General features: G+C 53.4%; 1 protein-coding gene across 5 annotated transcripts in view; it reads left to right on the top strand.

The window, feature by feature from the left end:
* Positions 1-16821, top strand: part of OGDH (oxoglutarate dehydrogenase) — a 75445-nt gene that overhangs the window by 18159 nt on the left and 40465 nt on the right. For 3 of the 5 annotated variants that reach the window (XM_082399740.1, XM_082399737.1, XM_082399739.1), the window contains exons 3-4: positions 10791-10982; positions 12768-12870. In XM_082399740.1, coding sequence (XP_082255866.1) covers positions 10791-10982; positions 12768-12870 — 295 coding nt within the window. Of the gene's footprint in view, positions 1-10790; positions 10983-12542; positions 12634-12767; positions 12871-16821 lie in introns of all 5 variants that reach the window. The other 2 variants (XM_082399741.1, XM_082399738.1) reach the window with 1 other exon arrangement.

The raw sequence follows: 16821 nt of genomic DNA, 5'->3' as shown, positions 1-16821 counted from the left end.
ATTTTGTCGTATCCCTATTTTTAAAGAAAACTTTTATTTCTAAATGTTTAATGGGGAATGTTATGTTTGTGGTAAAGTAATCAAGCAGTTCAGGGGTGCAAGCCCCCGAGCGCTCTCCGTGCCTCTGCGCCCAGTTACCTGGCCGGCCCAGGGTCTGCCTTTGCACTCCATCTCGCCATCCCTCTCCTCTTTGTCCCTTGGTGTGGTCCTCTCCTAGACAGCCGTCTCTTCCCCATCATTTTCTCCAGTCCGGCCTCTGCGCTCCAGTCTTAAACACCTTGTCAAGTGTAGCTCGCTCCTTGAACCCCTAGGACCCGTCAGCCAGGGCCTGTTCTGTCAGCATGCGAAGCCCTCCCTCATTAAGGTCTTGGCCATGCTGGGGACAAGTCAGATGGTGGCATCTTATTTTTATTTATGTCTTAAAAACAGAGTCAAAGCCAGATTGCCCTTGTTAGTGTCTCACACAGACAGGTAGTTGAGAGTTGCTGAGCCCTCACCGGGCCCCTCCTGTGCAGCAGAGGCACCTCCACCCCCGCCACAGTCACAGCGTGGTGTCAGCCCTGCGGGGAGGACCCAGGGTCGGGCCGTGTGCCCTCTCCACCCTGTGGTGCCCTTTGTGCCCCTGCTCACTGGGCCACCATGGCCGTCCTTGGTGCATCGGAGCTCACTTCCCCTGCCTGGGCCTTCTCAGTGACCTCTGCCCACTTCCTAAAAGCCTGTCTTCCTCGTCTTGCTGACTGCGTCCATTTCCTCTCCTGCCTTCTGCGGGCCAGCTCCCACGTGTAGTAACCGCTCTCTGGTCCAGTGTGGTCGCCACAAGAGCTCTGTGCGGCGCTCGACGTGCAGATCCTAGACTCTCTGTCCCACCTCTCTGAGCTCGGCCATGCCACCCTTCTGGCCCGGGCACTTCTGCTTTTTCCTTCCATGCTCATGAAACACGATGCTGTTATTTTCTGTAATTGAACCAGACAAGCAGAGCAGAAAGAGACACACGTTGTCCCCAGTATGGGGTGACACCGTTCCTTTTCATTCTGCAGCTTTGAAACTGCCTTGGCTGCACTTTAAAAACTCAGCCGCGGTTCGCCCTAGTTCTTTGCTGGCCTTGGGGAAAAACACACATGTGGTATACTTCATGGGCTTTCAGTGATCGAGGCTGTTAAACCTCACTTTGAAGTTCCCCCTCCATACTCAGCTTCCTAAATCAGGATGAATCTCAACCCTGGTGACTTTTTGTGTTAAATCGACTAAACCAACTAAGGACATCTTCCCTAACTTCAGTATAGTATTTTACTCTTAAAGGATTTGTGTTTATACCGTCAGGGACATAAAATTAACACCTTTGGAAAGTGTAAGGGTCCTGAAGCAGTGCCTTCACCTTATGTGTGTAGCAGTTTGCAGCTCGTGACAGTTTTATTGGAGGACTGAGTCGAGTGGCTGCCAGGAGGTGTGAGTGTGCAGGGCCCACTAGCTCGCGGGCCCGTGGGGACTTCGGGAAGCCGAGCACAGTTAGAATACAGAGTAAACCCCACTGGCTTCTGCAGGGAAGCGCCAGTCGTTCTGAGTTTTGAAGGGTAAGGAAGGGGCCTGGCCAGGGACAGGGTGGCTGTACCCAGAAGAGGCGCGTGTGAAGGCAGAGGGCCGCAGGGGCCCGGGGAGGGCCGGGGGGCACTCAGCGAGCACTCACAGAGGCTCCTGGGAGGCTCGGCGCCAGGAGCCCAAGGCAGCAAAGTGAAGACCAGCAGTGTGAGCTGCGACGTACGTGGAGAGGCCCCGAGATCAAGCCAAGGGGTGTTGGATTAGTTTGTGAAACGCTGTGGGAGTGTGGACCCCTGAGCAGTTGGCAGAAAGTGAGGGTGTCAGGCGCTGATGGAGAGCTATCTAAGCCTGCGGTGGCCAGAGGGCGGGCTGGGAGTAAAGGCGTGCTGCATCTTTGGGAGCGTGATTTTTTAATGACTGTCCTTTTGTACTGTATTTTAAGCAAGAATCGTGGGTTTTTAAATGTCAGTGATAACTGGAGAGAGAGATCCAGAGCGACCTCAAGGGGAAGGTGGACACCAAGAGCAAGAAAGGAGCGAGTCAACCTCGGGGCCGGAGCAGCTTTTTTTTTTTTTTTTTTGGTCGCACCAGGTCTTAGTTGTGGCAGGCGGACTCTTTAGTTGTGGCATTCAGGCTCCTTAGTTGTGGCATGTGAACTCTTAGTTGTGGCATGCATGTGGGATCTAGTTCCCTGACCAGGGATTGAAACCCGGCCCCCTGCATTGGGATCTCAGAGTCTTATCCACTGCGCCACCGGGGAAGTCCCTGGGGCAGCTCTTGAGAAGGGCGCAGCGAGCTCTGCCCCAGCCACCTGCCTGGTGCCTCCTCTCTGGGGAAGGGAAGAAGGAGCATGTTGTCAGCGGGAGGTGTTCTTTGGGGCCTTTCCCAGAAAGGGGCTGTGATGGTGATCGCATCGTCCGCCCAGAGCCCCTAGGCCACTCACTCCCCGACTCCGCCTGTGCCAGGCCCCCGCGACGGGTCTGAAGGTCTGCTGGGCTCTGGACTCTGCCGTCCATGGGCAGGTTGTGAGTTTAGGGCCTTGTCTCTTAAGTGGTCCTGACTCGCAGAGCCAGAATTCTCTCGGAGCCTGACGCTTGGCTCAGCTGGGCTAGGCCCTCCAGGTGGGGCCGTCCACTAGGCGCGTGGGGACCAGATGCCCACTGTGGTCCCGCACAGCCGCCCTGGAGAGTCGCAGTTCTGAGTTGACAGAATGCACTGTTGGGTGCGGACAGCCAGGCAGAGGGCAAGGGCTCTCACTTCCTGAGGAATGCCAGGAAAACTGCGCATGAGAGCCGTCACAGGCGTCCTGCGTATGATATTTTCCTGCAGTAAAAGTCTGGTTTCTATGAGCGTTTGTGTAATAAACCACCCCAAGACTTGGCAACTCTAAACACCACCAGTGAAGTCTTTCTCATGGTTCCCAGCTTCCGTGCAGCTGAGGTTTGGCCAGGCTGCAGCCCCGCAAAGGACCCCCTAACATCTGGTGCTTGGTGCTACCTAATCACCAGGCCCTGCCATCAGCCAGGGGACCAGAGAGACTCCCTCACAAGTCCTCAGTGTAGCTCCAAGAGGAGAAGGGAGGAGAGGCTGCAGGCCTTGGATGCCCCACCCAGAACTCACACTGCCACTCCCACCCATGGCCTTGGTCAAAGCAAGTCTCAGGCCAGCCCCCAAGGGCTCACCTCCAGTGGAGGAGCCACATGGCCACTGCAGGGGGCCTTTTGTGGACCTGGGAGGACATGTGGCCACTGGGCAGCCTACCACAGTCCTTTCTATAATGATCTGATGGGCCACTGCCTTTAGTCTAGGGCAGAAACCCAGGGAGTATCATTCCTCTATCAGCAGATTCCTTAGAGAAGAGCTGAGGCAGCTTTTCTTTGCTAATCTTGTGTGTTTATTGCCGTTTTACCTGTACACCCATACAGAGAGAAGATAGTAGAACTTGTCTGGAGATGTTCTCTCGCCTGTACTACACGGTGCTTTAAAAATAACAGCATCGCTCTAATCGAGCACAATTCATTTGGCTTCTCTGGCTGAGGCATCCCCAAGCAGAACCCCCAAGTTTAACTGCTCCCAGTATTGATAGGTCTGTGGTGACAGGTCAGGCAGGCCCAGGTCCTGGTGCCTCCTAGACGTGGCGGTGGGCAGTGAGCTGGGGCGGGACATGGCCCTGCCCGTCCTCAACTGGGGACAGTTTGAGCAAGGCCCTGCCTGTGGTTGGAGGGGTCTGCAGCCCAGCAGTACGCATGTCTTTCGAGACTGCCTAGCCCTGAAGCAGGAACCTTTCGTGCAGGCCTGCGGCCATCCACCGCAGGTCTTCTCGCCCCCTCACCCCGGGCATCGTCTCGTCGGGACGCTTGGATAGTCCCACACGGTGTTTTCAGGAGAGGCATGGAGCCCAGCAGTTGGCACAGACAGGGCACACCAGGAGGGTTGTAGACACTGCCCCATGCAGGCTTTTCATACACAGCACAGACATGAATCACTCAGCTCCACGCCATAGCTGGGCTGGTGTGCACAGAAAGCTAGGCGCTTAGAAAATAATGCAGAATTTGCTAGCGCACTTTCTAAGCTGGAAGAGCCCCTGTGCAGGGTGAGTAGGGAGACGTGCAGCCTCAGAGCAGTGCCAGCTCCCTCCAGGGCACTGGGGTCCTTGAGGAGCAGCACCTGTCGGCCAGCGAGTCACAGGTGACCATCCTTGGCTCAGGGAGCTGTTGCCTGTCCATTTATTTGACTGAATTAGCCTGAACCTGCCAAACCCTTGTTTGGCCATGCATGTGTTTTCCTTGGTCACTTGTTCCTTTGAATTTCACGTTTGTGGCAGTTCAAAAGCATTGTCAGTATCAGAACATAATGATATGGTTGTTTGTGACAGTGCTGGCATCTGACGTCCAGAGCCGGCAGTCATTAGTTTATCAACTGTGATGGCCTTTGAGCCTGGGGTTTGGTCCATTCAAGAGGTGGCCAGAGGCTGCCCCACCCCATCCCCGGCATGGTGTTTTACGTCAGGGTCCTTGGCAGGGCGCCCAGCAGAGGGTGGTGGTGGCTAGCAGGTGACATCATGTTCTAGACCAGGGTGCATAATGCGGGTGGGTGGGGTTTGTTCCATAGCTAAGGTGGAGACGAGACAGTAGGGCATCTGAAGGGGACTTTGGACGAGAGAAAGTGGTCTGGTCAGTCCAGAACCCAGAGTCATAGAATTGAGCAGCTAGAATAAGCATTAGTAACCCTCGGGTTAAGCTTTGATCATCAGCTTCTTGAACAAATATGAGTATACCTACAGGTGCTTTTTAAGGTGTAAAAAGCTACACAAGTATAGGGGTGTCCTAAGTAACCTGTGCTCCCTACTTTTATAGGCAAGGAATGAGGCACAGAGAGCTGAAGCGACTTCCCTGGCCCTCGCCCAGCCTGTGGGGGTCAGGACTGGGGCCCCCAACCCCCAGGAGCAGGCGGGCAGCAGGCAGGCCCACTCTGGTGGGCTCAGCCTGTGCGTGGCCCTGGTACGTCACCCAGTTGCACTGGCCCGCGTATCTGACACACATCAGGGGCCTTTGAGACAGGGTGGGGAAGGGCGCTTGGTAGCAGGTTTGCGACCCCTCCAAAACCAAACCCTTCGTGAACGAGTCTCTGTCATGACCTTCACAGACAGGAACTTGGCCCTGAGACTCTTGCGATCTGCTGACAATCAACAGGGTAAAGTCTGCTTGCCTCACTGAACCACTGACACCCGCGTCCCCTGGTTAGCACTCCCACACCCACTGAGGTCAGTATCTTATCTGAGATGAGGACTCTGGACGGTCCACGGTCTTACAGCTGTCACCGCACCCACTGCTGCACCTGACACCCCGCCTAGCACAGCACTTATTAGCACCACACCTGACACCATACCTAGGACCACGCCAGACCGAGCACCTGGCATCCACCTCGCATCACACCTAACACTGCATCTGATACCACCCCTAGAACCACAGCTAACACCCCACAGCACCACATTTGACATCCCAGGGAGCACAGCACCTAGCATCACACCTGATACCAGCCCTACCACTGCACCTGACATTGCATCTGACACCACACCTGTCAAGATGTTCGCCTTTGAAGGAGTCTGACCTGTCTGAACTTAACTCAGCAGGTGTGTTGAGCACGTACTATGTGCGAAGCACTGGACCAACTTCCTTAGACGTTACAGAGGAGAAGGGATGTGTTTGCAGCTTTGAAGAGCTGCCTCTAATTGGGGAGAGGAGGACTGGCGGCGGCAGGGAAAGCCCGTTGGGGCTGTGAGAAGTCTGGGAGGTGTACGGGGGAGCATAGGAGCTGATGGCTTTTGAAAACAGACCTTCATGCACTACAGTTAAATGCTTTTAATTATCTAAAATTAAATGTAAAGCATTCTGGTTTCATTTCAGCCAGAATGTTATACTTATTTGTACTTGAAATCTATCGTGTTTTGGTTTAAGTCATTTCAGCAACAAGTTGATGGCCTTAAACCCACTCGTGGGAGGTGGGTGGCTGGCCTACACTTCCGTTGACGGGCCAGGGCTGCTCGCCTCTACGGCACGGAGGCCGCGAAGCTCCACGTGCAGGGGATATGTGGGACCACACAGGCGTCCTCTTCTTGAAGCTTTCTCTTCATTTGGGAAAGGGCCCACTGACCAGTCACTTCAGCCTCGTGGTCACCTGTCCCCGCAGCGGGTCTGCAGACACTTGATTCTGGCAGCAGGGAAGCCGCTGCCGGGGAGAGAACCAGAACTGGCAGCAGGTAGACATATGGGTAAACAAAGCCTCAAGTTCAGATGTGTGCAAATGAGGGCTGCGATTATCAGAAGGGGAACCCTCTCCAGATAGTGACGGAGCCACAGGTTGAAGATGACGCGGGCCAATGCGTGGAGAGGGGATGAGCGCCCCAGGCAGCAGGAGTGGGGGAGGTGCAGGCTACTGCCGAAGGAAGGCGGAAGCCAGTTCAGGTGTGGGGAAGGGAAGGGTGGAAGAGGCATCTTGGAGAAGATGCTGGAGGGAGAGAAGCTCAGCCTCTGAAGGGTGGTGAAACCTGCAAGGCAAAAAAAATGACCTTCATTTTCACAGCCTTTTTTTTTTTTTTTTTTTAGATGAAAGTTACTTTAATTTATTTTTATTTATTTATTTATTTTTGGCTGTGTTGGGTCTTCGTTTCTGTGCGAGGGCCTTCTCTAGTTGCGGCAAGCGGTGGGGGCCACTCTTCATCGCGGTGCATGGGCCTCTCACTATCGTGGCCTCTCTTGTTGCAGAGCACAGGCTCCAGACGCACAGGCTCAGTAGTTGTGGCTCACGGGCCCAGTTGCTCCGCGGCATGTGGGATCTTCCCAGACCAGGGCTCGAACCCGTGTCCCCTGCATTGGCAGGCAGATTCTCAACCGCTGCACCACCAGGGAAGCCCTCACAGTCTTTTTTTTAAGTCAACTTTTTTTTGAGGTCTGACTTACATGAAAATTTACCAGTTTTAAGCAGCAGTGCGAGGGTTTTGCAAAGTGTATGCCGCCAGGAACTTTCTGTGACCCATGGGTGCAAACTGATTGGATCTGGTGGAAGGGGGCTTGCTGTTTGTTGGGGTGGGCTCCTTGGCCGGGCCCTCATCCGAGTGCAGGTACCCACACCTGCCCAGAGCGCGCTGGGGAGGGCCTGCCTGCCGGAGCTGCAGGGAAGCTGAGCGCAGTGGGGGTGAATTACGGGACAGGAGGGAGCTGCATTCCTGGCATATTCTTTCCCAGTGGTTCCCAGCTCTCTGCAATACTGGTAGGAACCAGTTTTTTCTGACCACCTCCAGCTTGAGCAGAATTTCAGTCTGTGTCGCTGTCCTCAGCCAATTGAAAATCACCTGGAGTTTTATCCCAAGCACAAAAGAAGGTCAGAGAGAGGAGGCCCGATGTCTGCGATTTCTCTCCCCGCCCTACCACCACCCAGGGGCCTGGCCTGCGCCCTCCGGGTGTCAGCCCTGGAAATCCTTTGATTTTATTGTTTGCTGGCTTTGGCAAGGGTAAGCCAGCCTGAGAGATGCTGTTTATGTAAGGGTTGCTCTGTCTTACTTAACCTGATCAGTCTCCCTGCCTGGTGACCACCCTGTGTCAGTCCTGCTTGCCTGAACCTCTCCCCAGGAGGCTGTGGTTGGCATTCCAGGTGCTTGGAACATCAGTGTGGTAACTACTCCTACCTCTGTGGCTGCCACCACTGTTCTTGTTATTCAAAGCTGATTTTTCTAAAGAGAGGTGAACTTGTGGTTTTTGCTATGCCTTTTGGCTCTGGGTCTGTCAGCAGCTGGTTCCCATCAGGGTGAGGGGTCGGTGTGCAGCCAGGGGGCCCTCTCGATCCAAGGTCTTGTCGTTGGGCGACTGCCACTGCATTTCTACACATGTCTTCATGCGTTCTGTGGGGCAGAAGACAGTGTTTAAGGCTTGAAGAAAGTTGAGATCCTGTGTGCTGCTCTCCAGAGGCTACTTGGTTTCAGGGTCATGCCCTGTCCTTCAGCCCCCCTGCAGCCCCAGGGTATGTGTCCAGAGCAGGACTTGGCGTGGACACACGTAAGGGTGGGGACGCCAGTGCTGGAGCCCGCTGGGGGCAAAGTAGAAACTAGATCAGGTTTTACAAGGCAGGAGCAGGGTGCTGTTGGTTCTTGCCGTGCAAGGCTGGGCTGACTCCTGCCGCATTCCCTGCCCTATCAGCGGGGCTCCTTTTAGTCCAGGCCCTCGGTTACTGGAGGTATGGGTGGGGGCCAGGGAGAGCCCTGGGCCAGAGCTGCTCCCAGAATGCGTGGAGCTTGCATGGCCTGCTGTACAAGCTCACAGAGTCAGAAATGTTTGGGGGTGTCCAGCGAGTCTGCTCCTTAGGCCCTTGTAAGGAACCAGGTGGGTGCGGAGCTTGGGGCAGCCTTACCTTGCCCAAGGCTGCTGACCCTGAGGCATCCTCTCCTTTCTCTCACAAGAGTAAGTCAGTTGCTTTCTCTGGTGGGCATACTGCTTTTACCCCTGTTAGAGGACTCAGAGGGATAGAATGGTCTTGGGGTTCCAAGCCCTGGATGTAGAATGCCCCTGGTTGTCAGGTCACGTGATGCACGGTGCTCTGCAGTCGGTGTTGTGGCCTTTGCCAAAAGAGAACCCCAGATCTCCCTTCTACCACCAGCTGACATGCCGAAAATTAACCAGAAAGGTAAATAAAAACAGTAAAACCTTGAATAGTGAGATATGTTAAAACATTGAAAAATTGTGATTGAGATAGAATTCACATGTAAAAAGTGTACAATTCTGGTTTTTAGTATATTCACCATGTTGTACTATCATCTCCCTAATAGTTTGATTTTTTTAATTAATCTTTTTGAATACGAGAGGACTATGTTCTTATTGTAGAATGATATAAACATTCTGGAAAACTCTGCTCAGAAACACTTACAGCGAGAGGCCGGGCTGCCCTGTGTGATCCTCCAGGCCTGTGTGCATCCCAGGGGTTTGTGATTGGCGGCAGCAGGCATCCGTCTCTCGGACCGTCCAAGTCAGTACATCTACGCGTCATAAGGAGCCTGCCTGAGAAAGCCAGAAGACCTTCAGCCGTCAGGACCAGTCTCAAGGTTTCTGCCCAGACACAGATAGACCCATTCGATACCTGCCCAAGCTCCCAGATGAGCCCATCTGGACAACATCTTGGTAGCACTTAACTGCGAGGGCGAACAAAAATCTAGTGAAGTTTCTCCTCTCCAGATTTTTCAAGAAGTCTAACCAGAGTTTATTGACAGATGAATCTTGGAAACTCGAAAATGCATGGCAGAGAAGAAAGACAATGTTTTCATGTTTCTAAACTCTCTGAGTTTTAATATATATTTTTTTGCAATGGAATTTTATTAAGTCTTAGTTCCTCTGACCTCTAAAATTTTTTTGTAAGCCTCACGTCTTTGTATGAGATAAACTATTATAGTTCACAGTGTCTATGCAGACTATAAATTGAATCAGGGAATTCCCTGGTGGTCCAGTGGTTAGGACTCCGAACTTCCACTGCAGGGGGCACAGTTTCGATCCCTGGTCGGGAAACTAAGATCCCAGAAGCTGCACAGCATGGCCAAAGAAAAAATTGAATCAGACACAAAGTAGCCAAAAATAATAGGAAGAGGAGTTAGTTCACATTAGCACAAAGGAAATTGAAACCAGAAGTAATACCAGTTACTACCAGTAATGCCAACTGCCTACCAGATTGTGTGCTAAATGCCTTTAGTCTTTACAAAAAAAAAAAACCTATGAAGAATATATAGATTTTTTTTGTCCTCATCTTACGGGTGAAAAAACTGAGCACAGAAATTTAGGTTATTTGCCAAGATCTCAGAGCTCAGATTTGAGGTTCTGCCTCTGATTGCACACTCTGAGCCCTTAGTGACAAGACTGTTTCTGTAGGGGTCAGTGGGGACGCTTCAGGCTTCACCGGTCTGAGCTCCGGGCTGCCTCTTACATGAAGGCCCTGATTCTGTTTGGGGTTTTTTTGTTTTTGTTTTTAATATTTATTTACTTATTTGGTTGCGCCGGGTCTTAGTTGCGGCATGCCGAACTCTTAGTTGCGGCATGCGTGTTGGGATCTAGTTCCCTGACCGGGGCTCGAACCTGGGCCCCCTGCGTTGGGGGTGCGGAGTCTTAGCTACTGTGCCACCAAGGAAGTCCCCCTGATTCTGTTTTGTGTCCGGGGAGAAAGCACAGGCAGGCAGGCCTGGGCTTCAAAGGCTGTGTCACGCCTCTGGGGTCTGGAAAGTGGATCTAAATGTGCTCAGTTCCCCTCAGGAGGCCCAGTTGGGGTTTGAGGACCTGGGGCAGCTGCAGCCCTACAGGCAGGAGGGCCGCGAGCATTGGTCTTCCGGATGACTAGGCAGGGAACAGATGGGGCAGGAAGGCCTCTGTTCACCTGCCTCCTGGGCTGCCTGCCGTGGAAGCAGTTGGCACCCGCAAGCCGGGCAGAGCTGCGCGGCCTTGGGCCTTGGGGGTTTTGATGGGAGGGCATCTGCGTCGTAGGGTTGGGGGTAAGGAGGCGCATCTGAGGGAATGATGGAAGCAGGGGCCCAGCCTCTGAGAGACCCGCCCTCTGGGGGCAGAAGCAGGCTGTCCAGAGTAGGAAGAAGTTGACCCAGCCAGGCTACTGGTAGATGGACATAATCAAGACTTACCTGCCAAGAACGGTTCTCTTTTTGGCTAAAAATGAGTCCTAGGCCTTAGGGGAGCAACGGAGTGACATGTGTGTTCCTTCTTTGTCTTCAGTCGTGGGACATTTTTTTCCGAAACACCAACGCCGGAGCGCCCCCAGGCACCGCCTACCAGAGCCCGCTCCCCCTGAGCCTGGGCTCCCTGGCAGCTGTGGCCAGAGCGCAGCCCCTGGTGGAGGCTCAGCCCAACGTGGACAAGCTGGTGGAGGATCACCTGGCGGTGCAGTCTCTCATCAGGGCCTACCAGGTAAGGTGGCAGCGGCCAGCCACCCGTGACAGCGCCCCGCTGACCCCGTGAAGGCTGTCGCCTAACTTTCACCCCAGCCAAACACTAGGTGCTCTCTCTCCCTGCTCTGGGCTGGAGGGAGGCAAAAATGACAAATGACAAGAGAAAAGGAGCCCAGGCAGTCCCACCTGGTTTGAGCAGATCCTCTGCCACCTTTAGCACCTGCCCTTATTTCTTCCCATAGGTGGGCAAGGATGATTTGTAGGCAGGGAAACGCAGTCAGTGCCCGGGCGTCAGGGGAAGTGCCGATCCCCAGGAGGGAGCAGTGGCCGGGAGGGAGGTGCTGCTCCCCTTCTCAGTTGCTAGGGCCCAAATGCGGTAAGAGAAAATGAACCTGTAGGGTCTGGGGACAGAAGCAGAGCCCATGGAAGCAGGGAGAGGCAGGTGAGGGCAGCTGAGCCTGCAGAGGGGCCACCGCTCCGGGAGCATTCCGGTCAGCGGTCAGCCCCGTTGGAGGAGGCTCATGCAGAACCAAGGGCTCCCGTGGCCTTTCTCAGAGCCCAGAAGCCCCTTCCAGGATATCCGCCTGGCGTGGAGAAGAGCCCAGAATTCAGACCTTACCACCTGGTCTGTGAGTAGTTCTCAGGAGGAAAGGAGGAGAAATCAGGCCCGGGGAGGCCCTTCTGGGAGCCCCCAGGACCTGGGCTCCCCTGCTGCGTCTTCTGGCATTGCTGCAACGTAGCAGGGGTGTCACACCACAGAGTTCTCTCTCCGACGTTCTATTTCCTGGAAACGGCCGTGTGGACCGTTCCCCTCCGCCCACGGGGCCAGTTGCCACAGGTGTCAGGACAGGTAGCACAGGGTGGGCCTGTCCTGTTGGAGCCTGGCAAGTCAGGCCCTCTCCCCAGGGCAAATGACGAGACGCACGCCGTTCACAGTGGGTGTTTCTGTAGAAAGAGGCACAGTTGGTGTGTGCTGACCACTGCCTGTCTCATTCAGCTTCAGTTATTTCTGTTGGTCTTTAAGTGACTTCTCAGCAGCTGCTCCCCTTCCCAAATTGTTAGCAAGAAACGGTGGATTAAAGTATCCAAGACATAAAGAAACAAAATTGGAAGGGATTTTCTGTGTCTTTTTGCTTTTAAACGGTTCAGATCAGGCACCGAGGTCCCTGTTGTAGCTGTCTGCTGTTGTGCCCCCTGTGCCCTGACCCACGCAGCAGGGCCACACCCACACCTTCCTTAGGGACTTCTGCGTGTTCTAAGCTGAGTGGCCTTCGCACTGGAGCTAAAGTCCCCAGCATATCCCATTTCTGTTTATCCAGGAAAACTGTGTAAAGATCCCGAGAAATGAGTCCTTTTAGACTGCCAGGTTTATCAAAACCTGAGGAGCTTATCCCCTTTTTATAAAAATGCATTTATGCACAATAGTGCTTTAAAACAAACTATTGTAGGTTTTTTACAAGCTGACTTTGTTGTTTGGGTTCATTGGCGCTCTCAGGGAAAGGTTTGACCAAGTGCAACTTTTACCCCTCGCCACAGCCCACAGGACCTGCTTAATGACTGCTTGTATTATTGCTTCCAGGTCAGGGGTCACCACATTGCAAAACTTGATCCTCTCGGAATTAGTTGTGTAAATTTTGATGATGCTCCAGTAACTGTTTCTTCAAACGTGGGTGAGAATTAATCTGTAAACACTAATTTTAATGTAATTTTACTTTGTTTTTTTTTTTTTTTACCCCTTCCCTCTTTTTTTTTCTCCTGTCCTTTTGTGTGTGTCCTTCCCTCTCCATCGCTGGCCCATTCGTAGATACGAGGGCACCATGTAGCACAGCTGGACCCCCTGGGAATTTTGGATGCTGATCTGGACTCCTCCGTGCCCGCTGATATTATCTCATCCACAGACAAACTTGGTGAGGGTCTGAGAGTGGCCAGCGCTGCGCTGCTTGGCTCCTCTCTCTGTGTCCCAGCCTGTGGCAGCCAGGACGTCCACAGGCGGAAGGGAAAGGCTCTTAAGTTTCCTTTGTTCTGATCACTTGACATTTATCAGTCATGTAACCTTAGTGTGTTTTGGGCAAGTTATTTTCATCTCAGCTTTTCAGCCAGATCGTATGAGCTCAATTGTCTAAGTCTCAAAATTGGAAAGTAAAATTTGGGGGCAGAAAAGGTTTGTGGCACAGAGAAAAAGATGACCCACCCAGGCAGGTGGGTCAGAAGATATTCCAGAGAGCAGCTCGTCTGGCTTCGGTTTCCAGATCTCAGGGCAGTGCTGCCACAGACGGGGCACTGCTCAGGACTGTTGTCACACGCTGTCTGCTCTGAAGCACGGTGTGGCCTGCCTTTGACAGGGCGAATTCCAGAGCAGGTGGTGCAGTTTGGGTGTCTCGATTCTCAAATGCCGGTGATCATACTGAGGAAACTTTGGAAGGCGTCCCCGCGCGCAGGGAGGCGCACGCGGCGCGCAGGCGCTGTAGTCCCGCACACGGTGCCCCCTCTGTCTTGAGCAGAGGGGCGTGGCTGGGCTCACACCTGCGGTTGCTTTCTCAGGTTAACCTGCTCTGAGTCACCGTGCTGCTAACCTGTGCTACAGAAATGACGACGTGACTAATTTTTAAATGGCCAGGTTGTTTTTGAGAAACACTGTGCATGCTAATAGAACTGATGATTACCTACCTGCCTAATGCTGCTCTTTGGGAGGGGACGAAATTTGCCTTCTGAATAACAGTCACTAACGCTCTGTGGTGCCCGAATGCCCTTAGAGGTGTGTCCGAGTTGTGACGTGGGAGGTCAGGCACTAGTCAGGTAAGGCTGGATTTCAAACAGTGTTGGCCCTGGGATTGCTGTTAGAGGTTTGTCTCTGCTCTGTCTTCATTTCAGAAACACTCCTAGGTAATACAGGGTTTCCTCTACTTTGTACCTGCACTTTAGCAGTTTTTGGAAGACAGATTAGAGAAACCCTCCTGAATATGATTAAATAGGGCCAGTTCAGATTGTCGGCAGGACATGAGCTTAATCCTGCTACTTTATTGAGTGGTGACAACTTAGTGCACCCCAGAAGTGAGCTTCTCTTTGCAGTGTCCCCCAGGACGCTTGGAGCTCCTTTCCTCTTGCTCGCCACTTAGTCCCCGCAGCACCCAGGCCCGACCCAAGCTGTGCTCACCGGTGCTGAAGCCCCCTCAGCACCGTGAGTCCCCTCCAGGTGCTTAGGGCAGGGCAGAGCACCCGCCCCTACGTGAGAGGCCTGCGAGCCCCAGGGCACCAGCTGCCTGATGAGAGCGCAAGGTCCTGTGCCCTGGAGCTGTCTCTCCAGAAAAGGATGACTGCAGAGCCAGCCCGGCACAGGCCACAGAGGCTGGCGTTCCCATGCACAGTCAAGCATTTAAACAAGAAAGGCACAGGGGAGATGGGGTCTCCTTCTCCCGTCTGAAACTGCATCTCCCCTGTTCCTTGTGCCATCCCTGGTTGCTAGTTTCTTGGTATCAAAACGGACCTTTTTCGGTGGTTCGCAGCTCATTAGCACTGCCTGGGGAGCCTGGAGCTCTTCTCTGTCCCACTCGAGACTGGTCAGGGTGGGATGGCGCCCGCCGCAGCCCACAGGCTCAGGCGGGGCTTTCTTGGAAGTGCCCCCCCAGGCCACCCCAGCCCAGGAGTCTGTGAAGGGTGAGAGCCCCCAGGCCTGTTGATGCTGCCTGGCTCCTCGGTTCACAGCTCTCATCAGGGGCAGGGGCAGAGGCAGGACCTCTGTCATTCTTTCTAGTTCTTTCTTGGCCATCTCGGCCTTGCCTTACATCCAACTCTGGAATAGTGCCCCGAGTGTGCCTCTGTGAGGTTCTGCGTCAGCATGGCGAGGGTCATAAGCCAGAGACACACAGAGGTGGCCCAGAACTTCCTGCGCTCATTTGAGGAAGACTGGGCATCCTCCAGCTGTGAGCCCTTCAGAAACACCAGGAGAGAGCTGGGCGGCAGCCCCCTCCTGTGCAGGAGAAAAGGGCACTGCATCCTGAGAATTCAAAATAGTGTGACATAAAGGTCATGATCAATGGGATTAGCGTAGGAAAGTTAGTCTTGAATTATCTCACCCTTGATGTATGTAGGTCTTCATGAAAACAGCTGGTCCAATGTGACTGCTCTGTTCAGGGACACTGGACAGTCCCTAGAGCACTTTCCTGCCCACCATCTTATCCGAACCTCAGGGCCTGGGTTCGAGCCAGCTCCCTATGTGGAAGCCCGGCTCTGCCAGGGCTAGCTGTGTGCCTCTGTCTCTGTCTTCTCATCTGTTAGGTTGTTTCAGAAGTAAATAAACTCCTTAGAATAGTGCCTGGAGCTTACTAAGCTCCATGAAGGTGTGAGCTACTGTGATTATTAACCATCTTTTGAGATAAGTAGCTGCTGGTCTCTCTGGTAAAGATATATATTTAGAAACCAAGAAATGGAGCAAATAACCCAGAGTCGGTCCCACAGGAGTTGGTAGTAGTAAGGACTGGGGTGCAACCTGAGTGACGAGGAAGCAGGGTAGCTCCGGTGCAGGGACCTGCCAAAGTGGGGGGGGTGGTCAGCGTGGCCCACGTGTTGGTCTGGGGTAAGTGAGTGACTGCAGCGGTGTCCTCTGTTGCACAGAAGCCTTCCCCAAGCTTGCGTCCCACTCATGACACCTCTGAGCTGCCCTTCCTTTCTCCCGGTGGATGCAGCACAATTTCTCCATCCTCTTGTGGGGAAACCGAGGCCCAGGCGGTGATCACCCCCCATGTATTTGAGCATTGTGCTGTTGCTGGAGCAGCACACGGGGGGGAGGAGCAGCTGCGAGCCTTGGGTGAAGTCAGGAAGCCGTTCCCAAGGGCAGCGCTAGCCAGTGCAGGTCTGCAGGGCGAGCGGGGCTGATGTCCTCTCAAAATTTTTTTAATAAGGTGGAAAATATGAAGAGTTTCCACTGAGTTCTTGCCCTTTTCTGACCAATTCTGAGAAGGTTGGGAAACGCTGGCCTAGGTTCCCTATGCTAACATCCTAGAAATACTCATGGCCCCTGCAGTGACAGGTAGAGAGAGTGTTAACAGGTAGACAGCAGACTTGGCCGACATGCTCCAGCTCCTGGATGGTCCCAGCATGTCAGGGTCACCATGAGACACGTGCACACAGAACATACTGTGAATGCAACAGAAATATCATTGAGATGGTGGGGTTATTGATTATTTTGATTAAAATTTAAAAATTAATGTTAGAACAGTTTCTCAGTTAGGTGTGGGTTATGTTCTAGAATTGTGCAGTGACTGCTTAGGAAAGGGGGGCCTTTTCCCAGCATGTGTTATGTTAGGAGCCAGGTTCCAGGTGGCCCCCAGAAGCGCATCTTGATTTATGCCAGGCTGTGCCGTCGACCACACGTCGGGTGGAGGAGAGTTGAGCTCCAACCTGAGATGCCTGGGCACACATTCCACATTCCTCCCTAGGGAGAGGCAGGAAGTCTCCAGATGGGATCAGGTTTCCTAGCGAGGCCTCTCCTGGTTGGCCCTAAAGAAAGGTCAGCGTGCAGCTTTTGACAGCGAGTCCCTTGGGGTCGGGGTTGTGGGTTGTTGCCACCTTCAGTAGAAACAAATCAACTCCACACAGCCTGTGTGCTCTTTCCCCTCCAGGCTGCAGTCCTGCGCTGGCATCCAGTCCTTGCTTCGCTGGGGTGAGGACGGGGCGTGGGGCAGTCTTGTTTCTGACCTCAGCAGAGCTGCCCTTGGCTGGGTGGGGACGTGGAGAAAGTTCTCATCAGCTCTTGCCCTCAGTTTCCTCTCCTCTTCCAAGTGCAGCATTTGAGTTAGATTCCAGCTTAAAAATGCCATCGTCTGTGGTTTCTGTATAAATTCTATAGTATAACTATTCAC

This window comes from Balaenoptera borealis, assembly GCF_965194805.1.
Source record: "Balaenoptera borealis genome assembly, chromosome: 7".
NCBI classification, from domain to species: Eukaryota; Metazoa; Chordata; class Mammalia; order Artiodactyla; family Balaenopteridae; genus Balaenoptera; species Balaenoptera borealis.
This window is presented reverse-complemented; position numbering and strand designations above follow the sequence as displayed.